The sequence below is a fragment of the Corvus moneduloides genome, chromosome 13, assembly GCF_009650955.1.
Source record: "Corvus moneduloides isolate bCorMon1 chromosome 13, bCorMon1.pri, whole genome shotgun sequence".
Taxonomy (NCBI): Eukaryota; Metazoa; Chordata; class Aves; order Passeriformes; family Corvidae; genus Corvus; species Corvus moneduloides.
In genome coordinates, this window is record NC_045488.1 from 5,113,240 (window position 1) to 5,140,538 (window position 27,299).

At 47.7% G+C, this 27,299-nt stretch overlaps 2 protein-coding genes across 4 annotated transcripts; one reads left to right on the top strand and one right to left on the bottom strand.

The window, feature by feature from the left end:
• Positions 1-9,466: 9,466 nt before the first annotated feature.
• On the bottom strand, positions 9,467-20,335 carry WDR93 (WD repeat domain 93). Of its 2 annotated transcripts, none has more exons than XM_032123457.1 (15): positions 20,050-20,335; positions 19,121-19,316; positions 18,436-18,500; positions 18,116-18,194; positions 17,144-17,271; positions 15,561-15,648; positions 14,803-14,980; positions 14,532-14,599; positions 13,992-14,078; positions 13,540-13,671; positions 12,792-13,023; positions 12,067-12,127; positions 11,194-11,350; positions 10,865-11,066; positions 9,467-9,740 (listed from the first exon to the last, which is right to left on the bottom strand). In XM_032123457.1, exons 1-15 carry the CDS (start codon positions 20,308-20,310, stop codon positions 9,629-9,631), a joined length of 2,046 nt encoding a protein of 681 aa, XP_031979348.1. In that variant the 5' UTR covers positions 20,311-20,335; the 3' UTR covers positions 9,467-9,628. The 2 variants fall into 2 exon arrangements, with proteins under 2 accessions (XP_031979348.1, XP_031979347.1); XM_032123456.1 differs by having other exon boundaries at positions 11,194-11,368.
• On the top strand, positions 20,240-26,401 carry PEX11A (peroxisomal biogenesis factor 11 alpha). Of its 2 annotated transcripts, none has more exons than XM_032123460.1 (3): positions 20,240-20,407; positions 21,684-21,799; positions 23,335-26,401. In XM_032123460.1, the coding sequence occupies exons 1-3, from the start codon at positions 20,265-20,267 to the stop codon at positions 23,898-23,900; spliced, it is 825 nt and encodes a 274-aa protein (XP_031979351.1). In that variant the 5' UTR covers positions 20,240-20,264; the 3' UTR covers positions 23,901-26,401. The 2 variants fall into 2 exon arrangements, with proteins under 2 accessions (XP_031979351.1, XP_031979352.1); XM_032123461.1 differs by lacking the exon at positions 20,240-20,407 and adding an exon at positions 21,062-21,178.
• The last annotated feature ends 898 nt before the right edge of the window (positions 26,402-27,299 follow it).

Below are 27,299 nucleotides of genomic sequence, written 5' to 3' on the forward strand. Positions count from 1 at the left end.
GAATGCGATTCACAGAGGGGAGGCATCTCAGAGCAGCTTCCAAATGACCAGCATCGAGGAGTTCTCCCCATTTGGCTGAGCTCATCCCAGTGCCAGTGTGAGGCAGTCCCTGTGTAGGGTACACAGCTGATGCAGAACTGATGCTACACTTGATCTCAGCTGAAAGGCCATTAGAGAGAAATCAGAAGAGACTGGCTAAAAGCAATTTATGGGGTTACAAAATGATGTATTACATGCACCAAGGCTCCAGGTTTGCAGTAATTTAGGCTGGTATTGATTGAGGAGAGACTGGGGCATATTCCACCACCTTTTTAATTTCAGTCTGATTTGGCCACTACTTGCAGGGCAGCAGGCAATTTGATGAGACAAAAACAAACGAAGCATTAGAGCAGCCTAAATCACATGCTTTTAGAAGTACCTTGTAAATAACTTTTAAGGCTGAACAAGGAGAACAAAATGAAAGAATTGGCTATTAAGGAAATTGAGACTGAAGTTTCAGGCTCAGAAAAAATGGTTTCATGGCGCAGCTAAGAAAGAATATCACTCACACCTACCATCACTGCCTGCCTGCATTTTCCCAAACAAATGCACTGTCTTTTTTCTCATATTACGGTGCTAATTCTGACTCAATGTGTACTGATTAGATACCAAAATAAAGCCAAAGTTCATACAGTTTCTTACAAAGACCTCTAATGATATTATGTCAACAATGAGATGGATGACTTGGTAGGATTCCAGATTATTCAAACCATGTAATGGGGCAGGATTGTTTCTGCACTCCAAGGAAAGGGACAGGCTGAAAATCTGAGTGTAAAACTCCTGGAAGTGTAAACCTGAGATGATTGTTCTCCTGGAGGTAGTGATTACAGTACTAAGCATACTGGCATATGGAAGGGCACCCATCAGCACTTGAGGTGGGGAAATTGCCCAGTGACTTCCATCAGGGAAGAAAACTTGTCACATACCACGTGATATTGAGGAGAAAAAGCACAGGCAGAGGAAGAGGGTGGAAAAGGTTATTTAATTCTTCATTACTCCTTTTTGGTTCTAGGGTTGAAGTGGTCCCCTCTTCACAAAATTGCATTAAAGCACATGAAATCACAGACTGTTTCCCCTTTCCCTCCTAGGAATGTGCCCTGTAACTCATCAGGCACATCCACAGAGCGTGAGAGGGTGGTGGAGGTACATGGTGAAGGGGGGAATCATTTCAAACCAAAGAATGTATCCAACTGCAAACTGCCTGAGTTCAGCCCTGAGCTCACCTCTGCTGCGTTTGACTGTTGAGGTTGTGTAGGACATGGGCAAAGGTCTAAGCAAAGCAGATCGATTATGTCACTTATACCAGCCATCAGGTGTGGATATAAATGGATTTTCCAAGTTTGCTGCGACTACCAAAAGCTTGAACTCTGATGTGCACAGGTAGAGAGAGATACAGGAATCTCTGATTGGAGTAATTAGCACTTTCCTGCAGAAGGCTTCTCTGATCTCTAATTGCATGTTCATTTCAGTCTTTTAATAGCACCCTTGTGAGGAGCTTTTCTACTTGCTGCAGGTAAAGGGAGATGTGACCTTGTGTTCCATTGCACGTGCTGGCAGAGCAGATGTGAAGTCCAGACTTGCTGAAGCTTGGGAGGGAGCTGGAAAATCTCAGAATTTGCTTCAGACCAAGCAATTTCTGAGGAGCCAGTTCTTTCTTCCTGGCTAACAGGGAGTTTGTTCAAATGGCACCCCAAGCAACATAAAGTCCCACTTTACGTTTTGCCTCATAATAAAATTAAGTTGAGTGGTGTGAGGGAGGATAACATCTCTCCTTCCATGGGCCTGTGGGAAATGATAACCTGCTCCCAAATATATGCACATGTTGGGAAGGCCAGTCAGGCTCTGTGGACTCTCACAGATAACACAGAAAGTGCAGGGCTCTGCTGTCAGTGAACCTGATTCCACCCTCCTAATAATTCATTGTACAACCAAATGAAACTACCTGAGCATCTTCTTTGTCTCAACTTCAGAAGTCAAACACCTCCAAAGTTATTGGCATCTTTAATTAAAACTAGCTTTGAGACACGGAGCAACCTATAATGGTTATGGCTCATTCTGGATAATACTGTAATAACCCTCTCTCATATTAAATATAGTACCAATATTGTTCACCAGAGATGAGGACATTAGCACAAATAATCAGTCTCACTGTTGTGGGGACAGCACTGAAGCCAAGAGGGGGTCTAAAATGATTGCATAAAACACATTTGTTCCTCAAAAAGAGACATCCTGCAGCTCCCTGCCCTCTTCAGCATCCTTCCCAGAAGGCCCCTGAATTTCCAGTAGATTTAGTTCAACCTCCCCATACTATCTCAGCAATGTGCTGCCAGCGGGAGGCAATTTCCAGGTTCCTGCCCCTGCCTGGGCACTGGCTGTGTTGTCTCTGCCAGACAGTCTCATTCACACGAGCCACTTGTCACCAGCACAGAGCTGTAGCAGGGAGGGCTGTGGGCTCAGTGACTGCAGATGTGTCCACAATTTCAGCCCCATTCAGCTTCTCTGATCCCAGACCCTGGGCTCTGCCCAAGGACTTGCAGCAAACGCAAGGCTCAGCTCAGAGAACTTCATGTTCGTGTAGGCTGACAAACAGAATCATTGCTTGGCTGCATTTCAGAGCTGGGGTGGCCATGGTGCTCCAGCAAAGGGGCTTTGGGTGGGAGCCCACGAGGCTCTGCCTTGGCCTGGAGGTGCAGAGAGCCATGGCAGATTACCACACCCTGCTTCTGAAGCAGTGAAGCCAAAAGGCTCTGCAAATGCACCCCTGATGCAATGTCTGAGGGACGTATGGAGGCACCTGCCTTCTGCCCACCTACAAATCCTCAGCACGGCTGCAGTTAGCTGAAGTTCCTTCCTGTTGATTTAAATAGGAATTATTTTTTTTCCATGGTGTAAATCCACTGAAGTTGACCCATTCCAGGAGTGAATTTGACCCAGGGAAGTTCATGTCACAGGCTCAGGTGTACATTGAAACTGCCCAATGGCATTTGCAGCTTCAGCCCAGGGAAATTTTAAGGGGCAGTGGAAAACTTGGTTCTTTCTTCACATGAATGATAGCCAAATCTTCAATGCATCTTAGGTTCATCTGAAAATCTCAAGACACTCTGATTTGCTTTGAAGGAGGCCTTTGGGGTACAGGGAAAACAGTCCATTTGAAGGAACTCTAGTTGAGTACATGAGATAAAGGCATCCAAAATCATTCATTTCTTTTGCAAACCACATCTCTGCTCTTTCCTAAAGTATTGAGGATGTACATGAAAGCACTGAAACAAGTTTTGCTCAAAAGACAATTCCAGTGAAAAGGATTGTAATTTTTTTAACTAATGAAACAAAATGCAGCAGTATTTCTCCTTTGAGAAAAATTTTTAAAAAATAAACCTTCTTCCTTAGAGTTCTTATTCCTTCTTCACCCTGTGTCTGCAATAAGTTAACAAAGACAAGTAAAAGTACACGGGGGTTTTATTCAAAATTTGAAAACCACTGGATTTTTTACAAACTTCTTGAAATATTTAGCTTTCTGACAGATGATACAAACTTTACTTCTAGAACCTTAAGCTCCTGCTAACTTGAAATCCCTTACATATGAAATGCACTTCAGTGGCCATTCTGCTCAGGAACAGTTCATCCTTGGGAAAATATTATTACTGGAATGCTACGTGAGTCCACAGCTAAGAGCTGGATGATGCATTTAAATTCTCTAAAGAGGATTTAGGAATTCATAACAGCACTTGATCTACCTTTGGGGAAGGGAATATGGGGGGTTTTGTGCTGTAACAGCTGAAATAATTAATTGGCTGATCTTTTCACCAACAATTCATTGTATTTCATTACGTGTCTTTTATGTGTCTGTTGTGTTGCCCCAGTGCCTTGCTAAATATTTCCTAGCTGCAGTGTGGCATCTTTGAAAGAGGGAGAGGGGCTCCAGCCATCCCTCTGTTCCCAGAGAATGAAAGCAAAGTAAAAATTAAATGGAAAAACAACTGTCACCACAATGATAATCAAGCTGCAGGCTGCATTAGCATTTTTCCTCCAGAAGCTCTGGTATGAGGCAACAAGATGCATGTCTTTACACAAAATAATTATGCTGTAATGAAACTGTCTTAATGCATTCAGAAAGAAAAACTGCTGTTAAGGCTGACTAAATGGAAGCACAAAAGCAGAACAGGTAGCCTAAATGGCAGCTGGGCTTTACAGTTTCTTCCCCAGTCTGGAAGATGGGGATCAGTGTAATCATAGCAAGATGCAAGTATAAAGTCCAGGTCTGGATTTCAGGTTTTCCCTCAAGGGGTGGAGAATATACAGAGGAAGGCTTCAGATTCATTTTGTAAAGGAAATGTGTAAGTCTCTATTTGTTCACTCTGGTTCCAACAAGTAAATAACTTCAGCCTCTCTGATCCCTGAGGAATGATGATTTACAACACTGGTAATGTGCACTGAAGAAAAATACAGCTTGTTCCTGAAAACCACTGATTACGGTGATCATAGCAAAGCCAAATAACTCATGGCTTCCTCCTTTTATCACTCATACCTGCCTTACCCCTTTTTACTCCACTCAGCAGCACTGGCTCTGATTTAATCTGCTGGAAGGGGACTTGTCTGCAACGCTGATCAACACAACTCAGCCTTTGCAAACACTTGCCAGTGCCAAGGGACTTTCTGGTAATGCTTTTAGCAGAAATAATTTTAGGAAAATGAATTGCTAAAATATGAACTTCCACAGAGACAGGACCAGGAGAAAAAATGACAAAACCATAGTAGGCACTGCCTGCTCACTGGGAAGCACAAAGGATCCGAGTTATTGAACCAGGAGGGAAGTACAACCTGACAGATCTGTTTAGTCCTGTCTCATCCACCACTGCTGCCTCAGTCTCTGCCAGGAGTCTGTCACGGGGGAGATCCATAAAGAGCAAAAGCTGCTAGATGGAACCGAACATCCCATTCCCATTTGGACAACTGCAAATCTTTTTTGTGGTTTGTATCCCTGCTCCTGTTGCCTCTCTGCACTGTCCCAAGAATCGTGTGAAATGCTTTTCTCATTTCCTTCTGTATGTTATAGCCTTCAAAGAGAGAGAGGACCCAAATGCGGAATGTGTGGGAAACACTTCAGGAACCCAGTCCATTTCACTTCCAGAAACTGAGAATCACAGGGAACCTGGGCTAGAAGAAGTTCAAGAGTGCCCCTGTCTTAGTGAGTCTCCCTGGCCAGAAGAGATCCCTCCACTTGATGTATGCTGCATGACTCCCCAGAAATACACACTTATGCTGCCTCCACAGCCAGTGCAAATTTCCCCTCACCTCTAACCTGAACCCACTGCTCAGGTCCCCCATGGACACTGCAGCCTCTTTAGTCTCCCTACATCTGCTTTGCACCCACACTCAGCTTAAAGTCCCTCCATGAAAACCACACCTTTTGCTGGTGGAGTCTTCCATCTCCCAGAGACCCAACAAGCTGGAGGCTGGAACGTGACCTATCCAGGTCAGAAACAGGGTGCAAATTCAAACAGCACAGGTAGTTTAACAACTGTGACGACTGACCACAGGCTGTGCTGGCATCAGTGATGGGCAGCTTAAAATTAGGATGCCGGATGTCTTTAAATGATTGCTGTGTTTCAAAATGGAATTAATTCGGAAGCATCCTCCACTTAGTGTTTACCCTGTATTGCTGTGCTATATTATCCTATAATTGGTTGTTAGGTCAGAATTGCAACCTAGCAGGTTCGTCTTCCTTGCCTGATTAGTGTATCTTCCTCGTTGCTGAGTGCAGGCCTTGCTGTTTTGCCCCTACAGATCTCCTTTTCCTGTGAACACCCTCTTACAACACAAATTTATTCCTTCTCCCTCCAACAATCCAGCCCTTCACATGAAGAAGAGCTGCTGTTTGCCCGAGCGGGCTGACCTGAAGCTTCTAATAAAACGAACTGTTCAGTCTGACGAGCTTGAGGCAGTGGAAGTGTTTCAAACTTGGCAGCACAGCCAATTCACTACTCAGACACTGTACATTTCCCTCCTGTCTGATCTGCAGCCCTGCAGTGACATGAGTCATTCGCCTTCCCCTTCTCTTAAACCGTGGACCTTCCTGGGGCCGAGCCAACACATGGCACTGCACAGAGGTGTGCCACGTGAAGGCTTTGGCTCCTGCAAGGACAAATCCCCCCCTACGGCACAACGAGTCTGCTCCTCTACACCCCAGGCCCAGCACTTGGCTTGTGTAGGGTGTGAGTTCCTCAGAGCACAAGCACTGTTTGTCTTCAGCTGCATGGAGTGCCTGCAAATCCAACGGGGCAGGAGCCAAAATGCAGCATCCCCCTCCTCATCGTGCAGATCTCTTATCTCTCGAGCACCCTCAGCTAAGCTCAGCCAACTTCATCCTGTATCTTGGCCTCAAAAACGTGGCTCTTTTCTCATCCCAGCCAATTGTCCTGCTCTTGCAAAATCTGGTATTAAGGCCAGAAGAACCTGGCTCCCCATGTGAGAGCACACACAAACACTGTACCAGGCCCTAGATAGAGCAGTACCAGAAAAACTGGTCACCATCATACTGGAACAGAAACCGGGACAAACTGGAAGGGTTTGCAGAAGCCCCAAATTAAACCAGACTGAGATGTCTGGCACAATGCATTAGGGAAGATTAAAAGAGTTGATCTGCATGGCTTGGCTGAACAGCACAATCCAACAGCAATAGCCTGGACTCAGAGGAAGATGAGAAACTGCACCCTGGTACAGGGAACTGGCATTAGAGGTAATGAGGCGACACTAGTTTGGACAACGAGAGCTATTTCAGAAATTAGGAATGGGATGCAGTACATGGTCTACCTATATCTAGACACAAATTCATAGAGCAGGGGAGGCAGCTTGACCTTCCCTTGCTACTTCAGAGCAAACTGAGAAAGAGCTTGCTGGGACTGTCCTGCCCCAGGCACCACTGCATGTCCTGCAGTGTCTTACAGGGACATTATTTCCCCCAGGTAGGACACAGAGGTCTTTGCAGCTTCCTCCACAGGATGGCTTCAGGTTTATGTGGTTAGACACTACAGGATACGTGGATTTTTGCATTAAAATTGGCAACACAGGCAACAAGGAGTGCAGATCCTGGAGCACACAGCACTTCAGCTCTTCTGAGGACCACACTCCTTCCAATAGACACAGAAGTGGTTTACCCAAACAGCCCAAACTTTTGCTGGCCCTGGGAGTGGGGGAATCAGATCAGATCAGCCTCTGATTTCCTCTGCCTTCACAGAAAAGGCAAGTATGCAAAGAAGTAAGATGACATTTGGCTTCTTGCAGAGAACAGCAGATAATTTAGCGAGATTAAACGACAGCCTCGTCTCCCTTCTCACGCAGAGAAACCATCTCCACCCGGCTGGGCAGGAACCTGGCTCTGCTGGAATGATGCTGCTCGAGCGCCTCTCTGTGGCTCTGAGCCCCTCTTCCTCCCTCACAGCCTTCTCTATCCATCAACTGATCTTTTTACCTTCCTTTTACATTTTTTAAAATACAGAGCCAAATTGCTCCTATTATACCCTGGCAGCACCGCTGAGTTCACTGAACTTGGCACTGAGCTAGGAGCTGGCCCAGCCAGAATTCACAGTTTCATCTTTTGATGGTGAGATATATATATATATGTATATATGATAACACTCAAGGCCTTTCAGTAGTTTCCAGCAGCAGAACAGCTGAAATTGGAACAGACCCACAGCTGCCCAGGGCTGTAGAGTGACCGGGAATGAAAGCGTAGCTGCCAAGGGCATTGTCTCTGAATAAGCAGTCAGGTGCCTGTGTTTGTCTCCAGAACATGCTGTGGAGCTCAGCACAGAGCTCCATCACCAACACACATGTCAACACACTGATCATGCCAATTTTTCTGTATCCCTCGAAGAAGCAGGAAGCAAATGGTCCCCCGCTGAAATCATGAGTTAAAACAAAGGCTCTTCATCAGCCTCCTGCAGCTGGCTTGTTGTTTTCCTTTCTCTGTGGAGCCTGCCAGCTCCTGGTTATCTTGGCCAAGCACATGATTAGAATCTTAGAGCAAATTTGAACTGCAAACAAACAAGTACATCTTGAGAGGAATGCACAGAAACTGGTGGATGCACAGTACGTCTAACCCTTCAGCAGATCCTGTCCTGCCTCTTCTGATGCCAGGAAAGTCCTGCTCCTCTTCTGGATGGAAAGCAGATGGGCTAGGATTAATGGCACAGATCCCCAGGCCCGTTATATTTGCACAAATAGCAAGAACTAGACCCAATGCTGTTCAAGGGGCCACATATCAGTTGTGCTGGCTTTCTGCAGCATGAGAAGCAACGTAGGAATAGGAATTCCTGCCCTGAGTCATCCCCTATGCCTGGCTATGGCAGAAGGTCTATTGTTCCTGAAAGTACCATAGAAACAAAATAATTAAGCTGTATGGCCACCACAGCAAGAACAGAAGGAAGGATCAGGGATTGCTCCTTGTTCACTTCAGTGCTGACCCAGGTGGCTTGGTTTAAACAGGAATTGAGGGTGGTTTTTGGGCTTACCCACCTGACTTCGAACTGAGGCAGATGGCAAGAGCTCACACAGCCCAGTCCCAATATCCGTAACAATCAGATGAGCTGTGAAGCTGTAATCTGTGGCAGATGGAAAATGACAGCACAAAAGCTTTTACTACAGCCCTCAGAGCCTTCACAAAGGTAGCAAATAGGAAGGTTCAATTCAAATAGCTTGTCCTTCTCCAGAGCAAAGACAGGCATGTGAGACTGTGAAACAAATGAAATGCGCTTCTCCCTTTTCCTACCTCCCCAACAGAGTGGCTGACTTTATTTCCAGGGGATTAGCTGAAAGCTCTCATCAAAACTTGGCCCAAAACAAGACAACTTGCTGTAAAAAACTGAAATGGGACCTTGGCATAGGAGCATCTACACAGCTCAGTCTGTGCCGAATCCCTGGCACCTTGCATTGATGCACTCCTGTACTTTGGGGGAGGCACTAGAGAGAGACCTGGGGGAAAAAAACCCTCTCCCATGCACACAGATTGGAGTAGTTCCTGGGAGATTTCTCAGATTCTTTGTGGGTTAGGCAATCATCCTGGAAGCATGATCAGTTGTAAAAATACTGAAGCTTTCTCATAGGGTTTCCAGGCTGTAATCCTAAGTGGTCTTATCCCAAAACTTCCTGCTTTGAAGCCAAAAGAAACAACTGCAGAACATCCTGTGTCAGGCCTGTCACACTCTGCAGTGTCACTGCTGCTTAGCACTGCTATGCTTTGGGGGATGACAGACACCTCCACAGCCAATTTGCTGCCTCCTTTGAAAGGACCAGGTCTCTGGTTAAATACAAGGATGCTGCTGGCTGCCTGTCAGGGTAGGAGCTGAAAATGAGACCCACTGGTGAGCTCCAGCAACACAAGGACAGAAAATCAGAGTCTGAAGAAATGCCAGTCCTATGAAGAGTAAGAGACTTTTAATGGAGAAAAGACTTTATTAAGGTCCTCTGTATTATTGTAACATACCAGATTGCTCTGATGCTCCAGGTCGCTGGGAGAGAGACGATTGGAATAGAGTGTCTATCAAAATGTCAGTGCTGGATCATGAGCCTGGCCCCCAGGATGCAAGGCTGGCTACTGCTTCTTCTCTCCCTTCACTTTCTCTCTCTCATTGTCCATGGCAGCTGCTTGTGCCTGCAGACAATCCCAGTATTCCTGCTCCTCCATTTCCAGCAGTACCTGCTGCCTAAAAAGGGGAAACAAGGGTGGTTAAAACAAAAACAGTCCCTGACATTCCCCCAGTGCTCAGACAACTCCCCCAAGGGCCCCTGGGGCTCACTACCAATTAAGCAGTTCTACTTCTTGTGTCTGAAAAACCTCGGTGATCCCCTCATGCCAATCAACACTCAAGTTTACTGTTCCTGACAGCAAGGACCTCTGAATTTCTGTTGTCTGTAGATGTCTGTAGACACAGGTCACACTGCAGTTGTATTTGCACTGCTCTGGCTTCAGCTCTCAGTTCCCAGGGAGCAAGATATCCCTGGAGGTGATGTCTACCCGGTTTTCTGGTATAAGGCAGACAAGGGTCTCCTCTCCTCTCCAGAAGGAACAGAACTGGTGGCTGGTAGCACAGGATAGCACTTTTCTGCACTTAACTAACCAGACAACTCCACAGGATTCACCCTGGAGACAAGGAATTAGGGAAGGCTGCCAGGTAATATGTGCTATAAGGTCACACCTGCACCCGCCTGTCCCGTTTCAATTTGGAAAATTAAGGCATAGTGAAAAGAAGATGCAAAATGTTGACATGGATCAAGCGCCGGGTTCCCAAGAGAATTCAAGGCAAAGGACCCCAAAAAGAGGTGTCACAGCGCCATCTAACGACAGCATCGACGCAATGCATCATCCCCGAGGCTGCCGGGGACCACCTCGAACCGAGGAATCTCCGACACAAACCTATGTAAACATCACACGAACCCGGGAATGCAGGGGAAGAGAGAGGTACAAAGAGATCCCAGCTCTACCTGGGAGATCAAAGGGATCAAAAGGAATATGCAAACACGTGAGGATCATATTCCCTGACAAACTTGCACAAACTTTTGCACAAAAACACATTAGAACTTGCAAGCCCTCTCTACCTGGAAGGACAAGCCTGCTCCAGGCATCCTGACTTACAGCTGAAGCTGTCTAGGAAGGACAGAAGGGAGAGGAGGAAGGGTTCTGGGTGGCTGTCAGGAATCCAGCTGCCTGTACACCAACCTCACTCAGACACAAATCTGTCACAGCACTCAGAACAACCCAGAAGCTCCAAGGTGAGACCTTGCATGAACTCAGCAACACCACAGCTTACAATAATGCAGGTGCACTTACCTCTCTGGCAGAAAGTGAAACCTATCACGTAAGAAAATGTTACATCTCTCAATCCACTTCAGCTCCTGCAAAGATTTGAGAGACAAATCTGGTTTCTTTGGGAAAGCCTCCTTCAGTGGGTAGGAATTGAAGTCAAAAAGGAAGATGGTGCTCTGAGCGGCTTTGCTCTGAGCCAATTCATCTTCCTGCTGCTGCTCATCTCCTGGACAGAAACAAGAAGAGTTAGCTACTGCATCAGGAGTCAATCCAACAAGAACTACCAAGGACCACTGCACAGCTGAATGCGCCCAGTGATGGTGTATCTGTGAGCACCCAAAGGTATCACCCACCTCGAAGCAGCAGGCAGCAGTTCATACTGTCCACTGTGAACACTGGCTGCCAGGGGGGTGCTACAGCATGAGAAGGTGGAGTGCAGAAGCAGTAAACAGTCTGTGATGTGTCAGTGTTCATCAGGGACACTGTGCCATCCCAGGAGAAGATCAGGACCTGAAGCACCAAAATTGACTCGTAGGTGTAAAAGAAGTGAGAAACATTTTCTGTAAAGTTCATGGGATGACATTCAGGACCTCATATCCCCAACTATGATGCTGTTTTCTTTGCCTGCCCCACAGCCATAGGGCCACAGCAGATCAAAAACAGGCCTAGCAGGGAACTTGGACTGAAAATGCTGAAGGTTGGGATTAGAAAAGGGCAACAGAATACATTAGAAATGAGCCAGATCCAGCCTTCTGCATGGCTGCTATGGTGAGTGGCTTTTAGTCCTTTCCTTCTCACGCTTGAAAACTTTCTGAGGCCACTTGAAAGGTCTGGCTGGACTTGTGTTCCTCCCCAGGATGCCCTCTCGTATTTGACCCTGATGCCTGAAACTTCATGGCTGAACCCTTTCACCTCCCAGCTGGACCTGTCCATGTGCACCTCAGTGGCCAGTTAGAGGACATGGGTGCAAGGGGATACTGAGTAACATCATGGAAGATAATTCCTGTGAGCATTACCAGCTACACACAGACCTGTAACAGGTGCAGGAAGTCTTCATGCTAAAAATATTTGGAGGCTTGGAAAGGATGTGAGGGAAGAACTGTATCTGATTGCCCTTGTCTTTATCTTCTAGGCACCCAGTTACCATCCTTGCTGGAAACAAGATCCCAGCACAGCTGGACATGTGTTCCCACCCAGTTGGTAAGAGAGCTGGCAGTAATACTCACTGCACTGGGGAAGGCCAGGACAGGCACCACTGCACTGATAGTAAGATTTGGATTTTCAGGCCTGTAAAAGAGACACAGCTTTATGCTGCTATTGCATGTACCTGGCACGTACTGAGAGGCTGTGATAATGACAGTGGCAGTTTTCAGCATGCTGGGTGGCCTAAAGTCCCAACAAAGCCCCTTCCCTCTAGAGACAAAGCCTGTCTCATCCCAGGCAGGAACCCCCGAGGCCCATCCCTGTGCAAACCTGCCTAGGAACTACATTGGAGATACAAATGCCATGGAGGCATGAATCCAGAGTCTTCAGAGCAATAGCTTTCCTTCTCCTCAAACCAAGGGGATAAGTGAACCCAAAAATGATAGAAAGATGGCAAGAAATGTTTATTCTGACTTCTAGGGGGAAGTTACTCTGTTAAGGGCAGAAGAGAGAAGAAAAAAATTCCCCTGGGTACCTGGCACAGATACAAATACTTCAACGTGAGCCCTGGAGCTGTGCTAGAAGTATTTGTGTTCTGGTGCACAGAAGAACCCGGAAACACCCTTAATTCTGGCAAACCACCGGATTTTAGCACTAGCAAAACCACACTTGCTGCTGACAGCAGCATGGCAGAGCCATCTGGGTAAGAGCAGTAGGAAGCTCTCTACTCCACAGAAATCTGGGGCTCCCTGTTAGACCTGACCACTATAACCATGGCTGAAGTGAGGTCTGTCAGAGTCTACCTCACCTGTCTGCCAGGAGTGTGATGCTGGACTTCCCAGCCCTGGGTGCTTTCACCAAATAGAAAGAGCTGTCTGTACACAGCACTAGAAGCTGTATGATGGGACAGACAGGATCTGTACCAGGACAGACAGGATCTGTACCAGGTGTCTCATCACTGGCAGCTGCAGAGCCACACAGAAAGTGGATACTACGGATGAAACGTTCCTCTAGAATGGCAGTCACAGACAGTGGGTATCCTGAGGAAGGAAGAAAAAAGGAACTGGTAATTTATCCAAGCAAAGCTTAGTTTGGAGTGTGGCCCGGTGTGGCCCGCTCAGAGGGAGAACAAGCAGATGGCAGAAGAAGATTCTTCTGCCAGGAGAGTCCCTGCATCATGGCAGGATGACACCAGCACTGATGGCAGCCTGAACTGTGATGACACAACACTCTCAAAGATGACCTGAGAGTGCAGTGGCAAAGCAGTGACCGTCACTGTCTCACAGCCTCGAGGAAAGACTGTGACCAGTCCTTGCTGCAGCAGTTCCAGGCCATGCCTTGCCCTGGATGGGTTCTGAAAAGGCCAGGGCAGTCATTCTGTGCTGGCAACTTCTGGCCAAGCATCCAGTGGACAACTGAATCCAAACTACTTTCAGATTTGCTTGTAGACTCACTACCAGCCCCTAATTTACACTAAGTCTGAGCCTCAAACTCCTAGGCAAAGACCTAATTTATCGACAGTGATCCCAATATACAGTCCTAAAGGGCAAGCTCACCTAGGTGTTTATCCCAGATAGTTATTGTTGCATCTTCACCTGCCAGTGCCAGGTACCTGGAGCAGGAACTGACAGCCGAGCATGCAATTGGAGCAGCACATGGCCACACAACATCAGGCATCAGATCAGAATCTAAACAGAGTGGCATGAAGAGAGACGACGTGAGAAGGTGCAGAACATTCCCTCACATGGTACTAACATCCATTTTCCCCATTAAACATGCACCGTTCTGCAGCCTCCTGCCAGAGTGGCTTCACTAAAAACACTGCCAGCCTGTGCAACACTGAGCCCCACAATCCAAATGCCAGCCTAACCCACAAGATATGAGTCAGCTCTCCTCCCAATTCCTCATTTCCCTGAATCATGAAGACCTGGCAGAATGACAGCCATTGGCCACAGAACACTCCCACTCCCCACAGAGTGCTCTGCTAGAAAAAGCAAAACATTCTTACCTGCTTTCCCCTTGAGAGAATGGTTAAGTAAGTACAAGCAGAAATTGTGGTTTCCATCCCAATGCACACCGATGCCAACTGGAATATCTGGTACAGAGAAGGGGATGACAAAAAGAGAAGAAGACTGGGGACAAAGAAAGGAACAATCCAGGACACCAAAACACCATTAGAAAGCTCTCATTAGAGCTTTCATAGTTCCCCTGAGAGAAGCTCTGCTCCCACAGAAACTAAACCAGAATAACCTCTCCTCTGTCATTTTTACCTTGACTATATGCCTTCTTTTTCATTTTTTGGGGGGGGCTTGCTTGGTGTTTTTTTCAGGGGGGAGGTAGTGGGGGGTTTTTAAACTACGGAGATTCTTACCCCATGCTGATAACTGACTTATAAGTCCTAGAGCTGACAGTTTTACAAAGGCCTATGTCCTTGGAGATGGAATTTACAGAGTGGATGCAAGCCAGACCCACTGAGCTCTCACTGGAGCTCAGTGTCATGCAACAACCGTGCTTCACAGATTAACAGCTTTTTGTCCATTTGGATTACCTGGCTGTACTTCCATTTCTGGTCCCATCAGGATCCGGCTAGGCAGGAGGAAATGAAAGGTAGCATGTCTGAAAAAAGGAAGAAATACATGTAAAAGAAAGGCTTTGATGAGTAGGCAGCACTGTGACAAGCCCTGGCATGGCTCCAGCCCCCTGCCCTGAAGCCTTGGGATGAAGGAAGCAAAGCTAAGACAGGGGCTTCCATCTATGAGTGCCCAGTGCCCTGTGTGGATGACTCGTGGACTGAAATCCTGGTTGGTGCTCCCACTCACCTGGGGATCTCCTCCTTGGTCACGCCCTGACCCTCCAGATACTCCCGGTAAGTGCTACAGAAGATTGCTTCGTGCAGCTCCCACTGGGAATCCTTGATGAGGTGGTTGTACCCCAAGCCAAGCATGCTGTCATCATCCACTTCCTTCAAGGCATCCAAAGGGTCTTTAAAACTAGTGCCTGGATTGGGAACACAGAGGGAAAAGGCACAGCCCTGGAGAAGCAGACACCACGAAGGTATTTGGGGCTGGCATTGTCTTCAAGCACAGAGGACACACTTTATCTTCAGTAGGACTTTCCACATCTCTAGTCCATTTTCCAGTATTTGAAGGCAGGGATTAGGGGAAGACTTCTGAGGATCCTGCTCACCTTGCCTTTCTGTGGCATTTTCCCAGCATAAAGTCTGTCCCCTCCACATCCTTGGCATTTTTCTATAAATCCAGGACTCAGTGATGAACTGGGGGTACTGCTAGGATCTAGGAAGCAGCCTCCTCCCTCTCCAATGACACTGAAGCCAAGGCTGTAATGACACCCACTCTGAGATACCCTGAAGTATTTTGTGCTGGCAAAGGTGACATGTGAGATAGTCTGGTAGGAAGCAACTCCCACTACAGGATTACATGTAGTTAGAAAGACAGGTCAGGAAAGGACCAGGGAGGAGGTTACTGAAACTTTCTGACCTGTTCTGTATTTATAGGGGCCATGATTCCTTTGCCACCTGAAACGGGCTGCAGGCTGCACATACAGAATCAGTCCTGACCTGTAATGGGTTTGGGTGGCCTCACTGTCAGCAGCAGCACTGGGAGATCCAGCTCTACATCAGCTTGGATTGCAGACACGGGAAGCTCCTGCAACAGAAAAGTGCCCGCCTGAGAACTGTGTTGTGTGCTACACTGATGAGTTTCACCTGTCCATGGGAATCAAATGCTTCCTAAGATTTAGGAAAAACTCCTTTGTGTATGCAAAGGTTGGCTGGCACCATCTGGGAGATACAGGGTTTAGGCTCATTCTTCAGGATAAAACACAGAAGCTCCAGGGAGGTCACTACATTTTCAGCTACATTACTAAGGATGTCTTGCCCAGACTCCTGTCTTTGTGCCATCTCTGAATTATTCCTATTGCAGCACAGGCCTGTGTGAGTCACAGCAATGTTCAGAAAATAAAGGGGAAAAAAAGAAAAAAAAAAGAAGCAGGACTAAAGGTTGAAGAGTGTCTGCTGAAAGCAAGAACCAGATTTTACTTCACAGAGCCCAGGACTGGAGGAGGTCACATATATGCTTGGCTGGGAATAGAAAATTGTAACAGGGGGCCAACACCAGTGTGTGCTCACCACCATCACCACCCCACACACACTGACATTGGGCTAAACAAAAAAGGTTTGGCTTAGTAATCAGACATGTCTGAGAAGGAAGGGGCAGGAACTTGGGTAGTTTACATGGAATCAGCAAAGAGGGAATGCCTGAGTGTTTGGTTTTGGCTTGGCTAAGTTAAGTGGGGTGTTTGTCCTAAACACAAGGCTGAGAAGCAGTTCCCTCTTAAATGTCCAGACAAGTCTTTGCTGAAGGAAGAGGAAAGAGTTAGGAGGCAGCTATCCCAGGGGGTTAGTTCAAGGTGCTGGGCAGGAGGTGTCTGTGTGCTGAGAGGTGAAATCCAGCAGGGTGAAAGTGAGAAAGGGGAGGGTTAAGCACTGACTCAGCACTTAAAATTCCCTGTGACAGCTCAGGGATGGTCACTGAGGCCAGTGACCATCTCTGCAGAACCATCTCCACATAGATCCTGAGTTTTCTGGCAAAGAACCAGAGGTAACAGTGGTTCGTGCACACAGGCAGAGGCTTTGCCCTGCTCAGGTGGGTGAGGCCGTGACCCCACCAGGCTCCTCTTGCATGTAATCTAAAACACAAACCCTGCTTCAGGGCCAGACTCCCAAACAGAGGCATCCTGCCTGATCCCCACTCCTCTTCACCTTCCCCCAGTAACATAAGGGAGAAGCCCTGTGGGAATACCCTTACACAGGGCCCCCTCAGATGGAGCAATACTGCTCAGAAATGAGCTGCCAGTTTCAGGGAGGGGCAGCAGGAACACTAACCCTGGGACCAGGGAAATCTCTTTGGAAAGCCTGTCTTGGGAGAGTAAACATGTCCCAGTAGCACAGAGGCCTTATGAAACGTGGGATGGGTGGCTGCAGCAGCTGCAGAGACACACACACATCATCCCCTTGGGCCAATAGGAGTGTTCACGCTGTGTCTTGCTGTCACTGTCTGCAGCAGCAAGGCTTGGGGGAAGACCTGTGGGCAAAAAGGTGTAAGAGAAAATAGCACAGAGAGAGATGGAACTGTTTTGTACCTCAGATAAGCAGCTTGACCTCCTCTCACTGCAAGCCAGCCCTTCTGCAGCTCCTGAGGTTTTTTCCATCTCTCTCAGCCAGGAATCCTTAGGCAATTGGTAGATCTCCAGCCAAGCTTTTGTGCTGTCTGCATTGGGAAAGCATGTTAAGCAATTGGAAATGAGGAGAAAAGGTCTTTCAGGCAAGCAGCCTCTGTTATCTTATATTCTTATAAAAAGATTTGTGCATTTTTTGAAATGTAAAGTCTCTGTGAACTCCATGCAGCCCACCTCTTCTCCCACTTAATGCTTGACATGCTTGACTGAGACTGATAGCTCAGCTCAACTCCTCAAGGTCCCACATCCACCAAAGAAACTCCATGAAGCTACTAAGTCAAGAATCTGACTTGTAGCCTCTGAGTAGTAGACTAGAAAGTAGAAATGGAGACATGGTCTCATATTAGTTCTCTGTGGATGCTACATGTGTCATTCTCAGCATGTGTCCAGGCAGATTCCACCAAACATGGGGCCAGAAATCCTGCCTGCCATGGATTCAGCTGCCATGAAACAGAAGAATGTTGTAGCAAGGAGTTTCTTGTAGTGTTTTTAGAGGTTCTCTATGTTCTCTGGCCTATGTTTGCAGAGAAAATTCTTCAGGTCTACATCTTTCCAGTGTAAAAGTGAGCCATAGCAAGCCAGAGGAAGAACTGAGTTTGGTACTTCTGGAGGGAGGGTACCCTGCTTTCACTGAGTCTCCTGGGAGCTAGGAACTGCACTGAGCAGCTCCAAACAGCTTACTTTTGGGATCAGTCTGATCCACACCAAGGAGGGGACACGGAGGGGCACGGGCAGCTCTCTAAGCTGGAGGAGGAACTGGGAGAGTTATAACACCGTCCCTGGGTACCCACACCACTTGCAGCATTTTAAAAACATTGCTGCTGCCCCTCTGTTAGACCACAAGAGTCTCCAAACACAGCACGTTCCTGCACTTGCCTTGCAGCAGGATTCCTGCATAATCACCTCCTCGGGACAGCACCTCCTCCACACAAGTGCTTCGCTGGCTGATATCCTCCTGCCAAGGAAAAACAGGCTGGCATCGAAGCAAGATCACTGATTCAGAGAGCTCCATGGCCTTACACGGTTCTCCACAGGCTGAAGGCCAGGCAGATTGTTGGAAGAACAAGAATAAATATTGGGCAGCAGTCTTGGAGTGCTGCTGCCTATGAATAAATTTCTGAGGGCAATTAGTACTCCTCATGATTGATTACTTCCCAGCCTGTGCCCAGAGTCTAAGGAATTAGCTCAGTACTTACCACTTCATTCAGGATTTTAACGAGCAGGAAGCTTTGCTTGTGAAAGCAGAAGAGCCAGACAAGCCCTGAAATAGAAATACAGAAGTATCAGGAGGAAGGAGAGAAAAGTGAATGAATGTTAGCCGCACTCTTGGGAGATGGATGTTACAACATGTGCAGGAGAGTGAACAGGGCTACATTATTTCCTGGGCCCAAGGAACAATATCTCACTGTTTCCAGCACTAAACCTATGCTGGCTTCCTTATGCCAGCACCAGTAAAGATTTGATTGTGTACAGAGATGGATAAGCCAGTCTGAAAAGTGTTTCCACCAGAACTGATGAGTTTCAGATGAACCAACAAACTATTACAGGTGCAGGACCAGGTCACAGGCAGGGGGTCATACCGAGCCTTTTAGTTCTTTCCGTCCAGCCCAAGATGTTCCTAAATTTTACTGTGCTTGATCCTCAGCTCTGCACCTGCCTCTGCTGCTCCAGAGAGGCCACCAAACCCACACCTTCTGCTAATCACCCCGTCACCCTACAATCTGTTAGCTGTCTAACGCCCTCTTTAAAGGGCTTTCTAGGAAACCTGTCAGCCACCCTAATGTTCCTCCTGATCCAGCAGTCTTCTGTAGTGCAGCTGCCAATTCAGCTCCAGAGCACAGTTATCCCCAGCCAGGGCAAGGAAATCCACGTCACACTAACCCATTTCATCCACAGCAAGCAGGACATGGCACTCGTTCCCCAAATCCAAGGCATGGACGGCACAGATCTCTGTCTTGGCTGCATCCCAAGCACAGACATCCTTGAAGTCACACGTGTTGAAGGCAGCCAGACCCTCGGACAGACCAACAAAGACGTATTTTCCAGACACTGCAAGGCAATTGGCTCTTTCAGATACCTACCAAGAAACAGAAAAGGTGAGTGTACCCGACTGCCTTCTCAGTGGAGGACACCTCAGCCATACTAATGATATATTCCTGGCCTTTTCACCAGAAAATGCTGATTTCTTCCACGAGGGTAAAACTTGGATACATTCTTTCCCCAGAAAAGCAGGGGAGGGTCTCTCATCTCTGTCACAGAGATTGGCCTGTGGTAGGAAAGAGGAAGTTTTCTCCCACCTTTCCCCTTCCCACAAACAGAAGGGGCTTTAAAGGCCAAGAACTCAGGAGCACTCAGCCCTTCCATTCTAGAGCAGGGATGTGATGGGATGCTGAACTCCCCCAGGCAATCACAGAACACCAGCAGACACCAGTGTATCCTCCTGGACACCCCCACATAATCATGGGGAAGGCAGTACTGTCATTCTGCTCACGGTGCTGGAGTATTCACCACAACACAGAGCTGAGCTTGCCCACTTGTGTGCTACCGACTAATTACCTTCTCCTCAGCAAACAAGGGTGGAGCCAGCCTGGGAAGCACAAGGTGAATTTAGTGTTTAATACCTGCTTCTCTCTTTCCAGAGAGGTGTGATAGTTGAGTGGGAAGCAGAACCTGTCAGACAAGCTTAGAAGCTGCCGGCTTTTAAAGAGAACCAGTGAGACGGTGGTGGATTCTGAGGAAGGTCATGAACAGAAGAGTGACAAAATCTGCTGTGGTGGTTAATGCTATCTCTGCTGTGAGAGGCTCTGTACCTGGAATTCAGCTGTAGGGAAGCACTTCTTGGGCTGGACCTTTCGTTTTTGTGCTTCTCGGAGCGTCTCCCTTCTTTCAATGATTTCCATAGCACTCTCAAAAACCTGCATCACCAGTTTGTTGATCATCCTGAAGGGCTGCGGCAATGCATCACGCTCTCGATCAGGATCCAGCAGGAAGAAATCTTCCTCATCCTTTGGCCAGTCCTTTTCAGATGGTGGGGGAATCCCCAGGGGATACTTCCATGTATTCACAGCCATGGTTCTCCCCTTCCAGATGCAAAATGCACCACGGATGCAGGAATCACCCTGGATGCAGAAGAAGGAAGGGGATACCTTCAATACCTTTTTTCATGAGGTAATGGGGGAAAAGATGATTAATGATGTCTAAGGGGGGGGTTCCTTTCAGTGTTGATAGCCAGAGCAGCCCTGTTCTATACAGCTCATTTCTCCTTGTATCAGCTCTGTTACCCGGGGGTTTTGTCCTGCTCTGGCGATCTCAGCCACACAGGGATCTGCAGGCTGCCCACAGGGAAAGGGAGCCTAAAAACTTTGTCACGAGCTCGTGTAAGAATTATGACAAAGCATTCAAAAACAGTAGCTTGTTCTTCATTAACGGACTTATTCGGCCTGGGTAAAATCCCAGCAATTAACTTGGAAAGCAGGTGTTCCCACTGGAAGTTTTATACCTCATTTCCAAGACACCGGCTGGTTTTGAGCTTCACCTCTGCGGCGGGGCCGTGCTCACGCGGACCCACTCCCACCGCCGTCACCCCTCACAGCGGCCTGACCCCGAAGCGGGGCCGGGGCTCGAGGGGCCGGGCCGGGCTCCTCCGGCTTTCCCGGCAGGATCCGCCGCAGGTGCGGCCGGCGGCTCCCGGGCGGGGGAACCCTTTAGGGGTGACACCGCAGCCGCTCCGTTGTTGACGGTTGCCGTGGTAACGGCGCCTCGGTGCCGCAGCCCGGCCCGGGAACGTAGCGCGCAGCGGAGCGTTCCGCGGCGGGGCGGGGCCCGAGCGCGGCGGGGCGGAGCGGCCGCGGCCCCCGCGCTGCTCCCGCCGTGCCGCCGAGCCATGGAGGGCTTCGTGGACTTCACCAACCGCTGCCAGGGCCGCGACCAGCTCTTCCGGTGAGTGTGGGGGAAGGCGTCCCCCTCGGGACCCCCCAGCACCGACCCAGGGCCCGTCAGCGGCCCCGCGCCCATCCCCGTCCCGCCGGGCCGCGGCCCCGTCCCCGCACACAGCCCGGCCCTGGCGCGGCGCGGGCCAGAGGCACCTTCTGCTCCAAAGGCGGCTGTCAGAGGACGGTGCCAGGCTCGTGGTGCCCAGCGACAGGACGAGGAGCAATGGCCGTAAAGTAAAACGCAAGGAGTTTCACCTCAGCGTGAGGAAGAGCTTCTTTCGATTGCGGGTGGCAGAGCCCTGGGGTCTCCCTCTCTGGTGACATTCCAAACCCCCCTGGGCGCCTTCCTGTGTCACCCGCTGCCGGTGACCCTGCCTTGACAGTGAGGTTGGACTGGGGTCTCTTCCAGCCCTGACAATTCTGTGATTCTGTGAAATAAACCTGTCCTGCTGCTGCCATCCCGTGATTGTCTGTGTCTCACCTGTGTCTCCCTCTCGTTTTTTCCCTTCCAGAGCCACTCAGTACACATGCATGTTACTTAGCTATTTAATAGAGAATAAAACCGATAAAAAGAAGCTGGTAATGAAACTCAAGCAGTTGGAATCTAGCATGAGCTCTGGCCGGAAAAGTAAGTACCTGGTGTCTAGAGGGATAAGACCTTCTTCACTTGTTCCTTCCAGTAAAACAGCTCCTGGCCTTGTGTTTTCTGCAGTTAACCTACCTTAAGCCACAAAACCTCTTTTAGTATATTTACAAAATTGTCGATAGACCTTATCCCTGCCATGGCTTGCCAGGCTAGGTAGGGCCAGATAGACTTTTTTTACTTCCTCAGCCTCCTCTCCAGTTAGGCAATCGGAATTACTGCTGGAACAATGAGAGGAATAAGTTAACAGTCAGCTGTTGTTGTAGAGGCCAAGCTGTCATCTCTGTTCAAGGACAGAGCAGGGTTACAAGGCAAGGCTGGGTCACTGTGTGCTCATTAGTCCTTCCAGCTGATGGGTTGAGACAAGCCAGCGTTAAAAGATCATCATCCAAAAAAATCACTTTGGAAGGACCATCCTTCAATATGGCTTTTATATCCTACTTATTAATTTTCTTTAGCATTTATACCCCACTAAATCACATACCCTTCCATGCTTCTCGCACAGCCTGGCCATTTGCATCCCTCCATTCTGTGTCACGGTTGCATCCACGATGGTTACGCTGTTGCTAATGTTTGTATCCCTTGTTTTCAGCTTGATCTTCCACCCACTTCTCAATTGCTCAATCCTGGAACAACTGCAACAATATGAGACAAATATTCTAATCTATGGTATTGCCATGGATTTGTTTATTATTCCATTAGCTCCAGAGTATGGTAATTTCTAGTAGGGAGGCCAATTGGTTTGTCAGCATAGCCATAATTCTCGTGCTTCTGCTAAACAAATCACTCACAGACATCAGGCCTAAATTCAGGGCTCTTGTAGTTCCACCAGGCTTGGGTGCTGCCAACATTTGCCACTGTGACAGGGCAGCAGGGTGTAAAAAGTGTTTTGAATAATATTGTATTAACATTCGGGGAACAAAACCCAAATTGTGCAGCGGGTGAAATCAGGTTTGCCTGATTGTTGTAGCTTGAAATGGAATATGCTGTTCCACACAGTTTGCAGGGAGCTACAAGTCCCTCTGACAGATTCATGTTTGAGGAGGGATTTTGGTCTCTGTGCTCAGCACGTGAATCACCAGCTTTCACAGACACTTAGGAAAGCTGTAGCTCATGATTGCAATAGGATTAATGCAGTAACATCTTCTGTCCACAGAGTGAGGTAAAATCCAGCGAGGTGTACATCTGAAATTAGAGGCTCTGTTTGTGTTCTTTATTTGCTGGCACTGACTCCTGCAGAGCTGAGGGTGATACTGGTCCAGAGGGCACCCAGGTGCAAGAACAGAGTGGCAGGAGAGGCTGCAAGTCCTGGCTATTGACAAAACACGTGTGTAGGTCCTGGGCTGGTGATGTTTACACAGAACTGAGATGTTTACACCCCTTTCCTCACTAATTCCAGCAAATGCTTAAGCACAGAAATGCCCAAAGCCGTCTAAGTTTTGTAAAAGTACTTGCAGACAGTGGCAGGCCGGCTTCTTCGTGAGGCCAGGCCGTGCTAACCTTTGTGGGGTTTCTTGCAGTGCTCAGACTGGGCAACGTGGTGCACGCCTTGGTGGCAGCGAGGAGAACTGCAGAGCTGCCCGAGGTGGTTCCTCGCTTCTGCCTCACAGCCTCGCACCTGAGCCGGGCCCTGTACTTCGTGTGCGACGCGGTGCTGTGGCTCAGGAGCGTCGGGCTCCAGCCGGACATCGACAAACCCAAGTGGCAGAACTGGGCTACCAAGTGCTACTACTGCTCACTCCTGATGAATCTGGCCAGGGACTGGTATGAGATCTCCTGGAGGCTGGAACAAGCTGCGCTGGAAGAACAGACCAAGGAGAATTTCTTCTGGCAGAAGCACAGCAAGGAACTAAACGGTGTGAAAAGTGATGGTGTGCACGGTTTTCTCTGCCAGCTCTTTCAGATACTGAAAAGGAATCCTCCTTTGCTGCTGGACTTGATGAAGAACCTCTGTGATCTTTCAGGCCCTTTGGATACGCTGGGAATCTACAAAACCAACCCAGGAATGATTGGTTTCTGCGGCCTCCTCTCCTCCCTGGTGGGGATCCTCACACTAGCAATCCCACATCTGAAGCTGAAACAGTGACATAAAAGGAGCTGCATAGTATGAGGCTGCAGCTTTGATCTTCTGATAGATTTTTATCTTCATATGGCACTTTTGAATGATCGTGTCTTACAATAACCTCAAGACTAATTTTTTCCTCTGAATAAGTGAATTCTGCCCCTTTTCCTTCCTTGTGCCTTTGCAGATGAATTTGGTGCCATGACACACTCCCTGATGGAGTGGAGAGAGGAGGCCAAGTAATATTTCACGAACAGAAAGAGGACTTGGAACTTGGCTGCTAGATAAGAAAATATTCATTTATTTTAATACAGGGTTGTGAAATAGCTGCATAGGCAACTGCAATAGGTATATGATTCATGACTAATCATGTTTACACTGGAAAGCTTCAGTTCACTAACCCAAGGTCCCAACAGTCAGATTGTCTGGAGTGGGCTAAGGCAGGTTAGAATGGCCTGAAGTCAGGGATGAGCATTCTGATGGGTTTGGGTTGGTGGATCGTGTGTCCTGCAGGCACTGTCTGAGTGCACCTGGAGATGATCTCTGTGGTGTGCACTGGTGGTGCTGGAGCTGTACTCTAGTGAGTGCCAACTCCTGTCCCACGAAATCTGCACTTTCTTCGTTTCCTTTGATACTGTGAGCCAAGGACTGTCGGCCAGTGACTCCAACTGCTCCAGCCAGCCACAGCTGAGAGCTTTGGTGCAGGAAAGCACATTAACTCCCAAACCCCTGTAACTGCAAGCACAACAATTTTCCATTAATCATATTGTGATAAGGACCTTGTTTTTTTCTTTTAATTTAACATTAAAAATTCCAGTATAATGAGGACTTTGGAACCTGCTGTTAAGGAGAGAAGCCTGGCTCAGAGCTCTCTGAGTCAGAAAAACTGCAAGGATGTGTTTCTAGTTGTGCAAGCTCCAGGAGGGAAGAGAATGGAGCTGGTCATGTTAACATCAGAATTCCCTGGGAGAAGAAAAGCTTTTTACTGGATTTGGGCATTCATGGTTTCGATTTTCCTATCTGGTGCTCCCTATCCTCCCTGCTCATGAGCACAAGATTGGTTGTGTGTTCTCTCGCTGGCTGAATGGGTTCAACCACTTGAAAACGCTTCATGTTTGCCCTGCAACTGCATTACTGTTCATCACTGACCTCACTGGCAGTGATGGCTGGCAGTGTAACTGGGTTAAAACAGAAATGCTGTGTCCAGCTGTCTAGCATGGCATGCAGTTTTTGCTGCTCCTGACTTTGCAGAGTACCAGTCTGACACCGTCTGAGACAAAATTGCACATTATATAGGGGATAAATTTAACTTTTTTCTTTATCAGAGTTAGGCCTGTGTGTTCTGCCACTTCCTGGTGTAAGAACTCCTTGTTTAATCTGTCAAGCAGATGTGAACAGACTATAGTAACCTGGACCAACGTGTTCTCTTATTATTTCTGATGCTGTCTAAAACCAGAAAATTAAAAGGTGTGGGTCTCCTTTATTAAAAGGCAAAGGATATGGAATTAAGTAGGCAGGAGAGGCAGTGCTCCAGTTTAGCTGAAGTTGTTGTGGTTGGGCTTGGAATTACTTCCAGTTTGACTATGAAGTGATAGCCTGCCAGTGAAGTGTTTAAAAAGTAAGAGGTTGCTGGGCAGGATAATTGTGTTTGAAGACCAGATGTGGCCTTCAGCAGCTCTTCTTTTTTATATGGAAATGAGTAGCATTAAAAGTAGAGCATACTGGCAGTTCAGGCCAAAATGGAGCATTGTGTGTGGGATATGTTATATTCTAGGCTTCCTCTCCTTTATAACAATGGAATTTTTTTGTTTTATTCTCCATTTGTCTTTCATCTCCTGGCAATGTGAACCCATCCCTCCCTTGGTCAGATTTGATCATTATCCCAGTGTGTAGCAACCCCTGGAAGAAAGGAGGAGGAGTCTTGATGATCTGACCGTGGAGGTTTGACCACCTTTTGTCTACAGAATTCCATCTTATTGCAAAAAATGTGTTCTCAATCCCACTCAGAGGAGCTCTCAGATGCAAAATATTTCACAAAATACTTTCACTGGTTTGCAAACTGCTTTCTCTTGCTCTCTTACACTTTGCAGGGAATCCCATACAGGGATGTAGCCCAATCTCCCCCTCCCTGTGCCCTGCAGGCAAACGCTGTGCAAAGCCCTGAGCCAGGCTTCGATGTCTCTGGGTAGGGCCTGGTGTGGATTAGCATGTACAGCCTTAATGTGGGAGATGGGGGGTGAGTTTTCAGCCTGTCTCAGCCCTACCTGTCCCATTCTCCATGATGCAGGCTAGAACATACAGGAGTACCTCTGGTACTGGATGTTAAGCACTTAATATTTGCCTTCTGCTCCTCAGCTGGAGGCTGGTGATTTAAGGTACGTTAATGTAATGCAACTGAAGCCATAGGATCAGGATCATATGGAGAAAATCCTTTTAGTGCCTTGTTTTGTATCTGTTTCTAATACAGCAATTGGAGTAAGAACAAGGTGTTTGAAAATGAGCAATAAACTGTGATGAGTGTGGCACTGTGTCTGTGTATAACTGAGAAGGTGGTGTAAAGATGCTGAAGGAGGGAAGATTCCTCCCATCTCTGAATTTTATGCAGGGTGATACTGTTAAAGAGGCATTGCCTGTGGTTGGGTGCTGGAGCTTCCCTTTTGCAGTAGCCAGCTGGCAGACAGATTCATCCAGCTAGTTTAGAGTCACCATTTCAGCTGCAAAAAACATTAAGAAATACATGAGTATCAGGTAAAACTGCATGTTATGAACAGCCTTTCATTTGGATGGTCATGGTTTAATGACAAATTCCAGTTCAGGGAGGGAACAAAGGGTAACATCTCCAGCAGAGGTGGCAAGGGATGGAGCCAGGATAACCATTAAACTGAGCTCACTGTTAGCTCCTACCCCCTGCAGTGAGAGTCTTGCAAACTTGGAAGCTCCAAAATGTCAGCTCCTGAACAAAGTATAAAGCATGGCATTCAGGAATGCTTTAGCAAGAGTTTCCTTCTGGATCAGTGGCCTCATACACATTTTGTAATGGCAACAGTAGGAGAGTGGTCATCTTCTCTTCTGCTTACAGACAAGGCCTTCCCAACATTAACACTGTGCTTGGCATGACATTTCAAGGAATGTGTGAGCCATTGGGGATTCCCAGGTGAGCAGTCAAAGGTTAAAAACCAACATCTCCAGGGAGATACCAAATGAACCAGTTCTGTAGAGGAAGTGTGACTGGGGGAGGGTGTGAGTAGTCTTGAAGTGTCTAAAAGCTCTTCTGCCAAGAGCAAGGCAATAAATCAGTTGCTAAAGCCAGGAGGTAATACTTTTATATTGCCACAAAGAATTAAATCACACTTCTTTTGAACTGCCAGTAAAATAAAAATCTAAATAGATTGCCCAGGAGGGCAGTCCTTATAAAGAAACTGG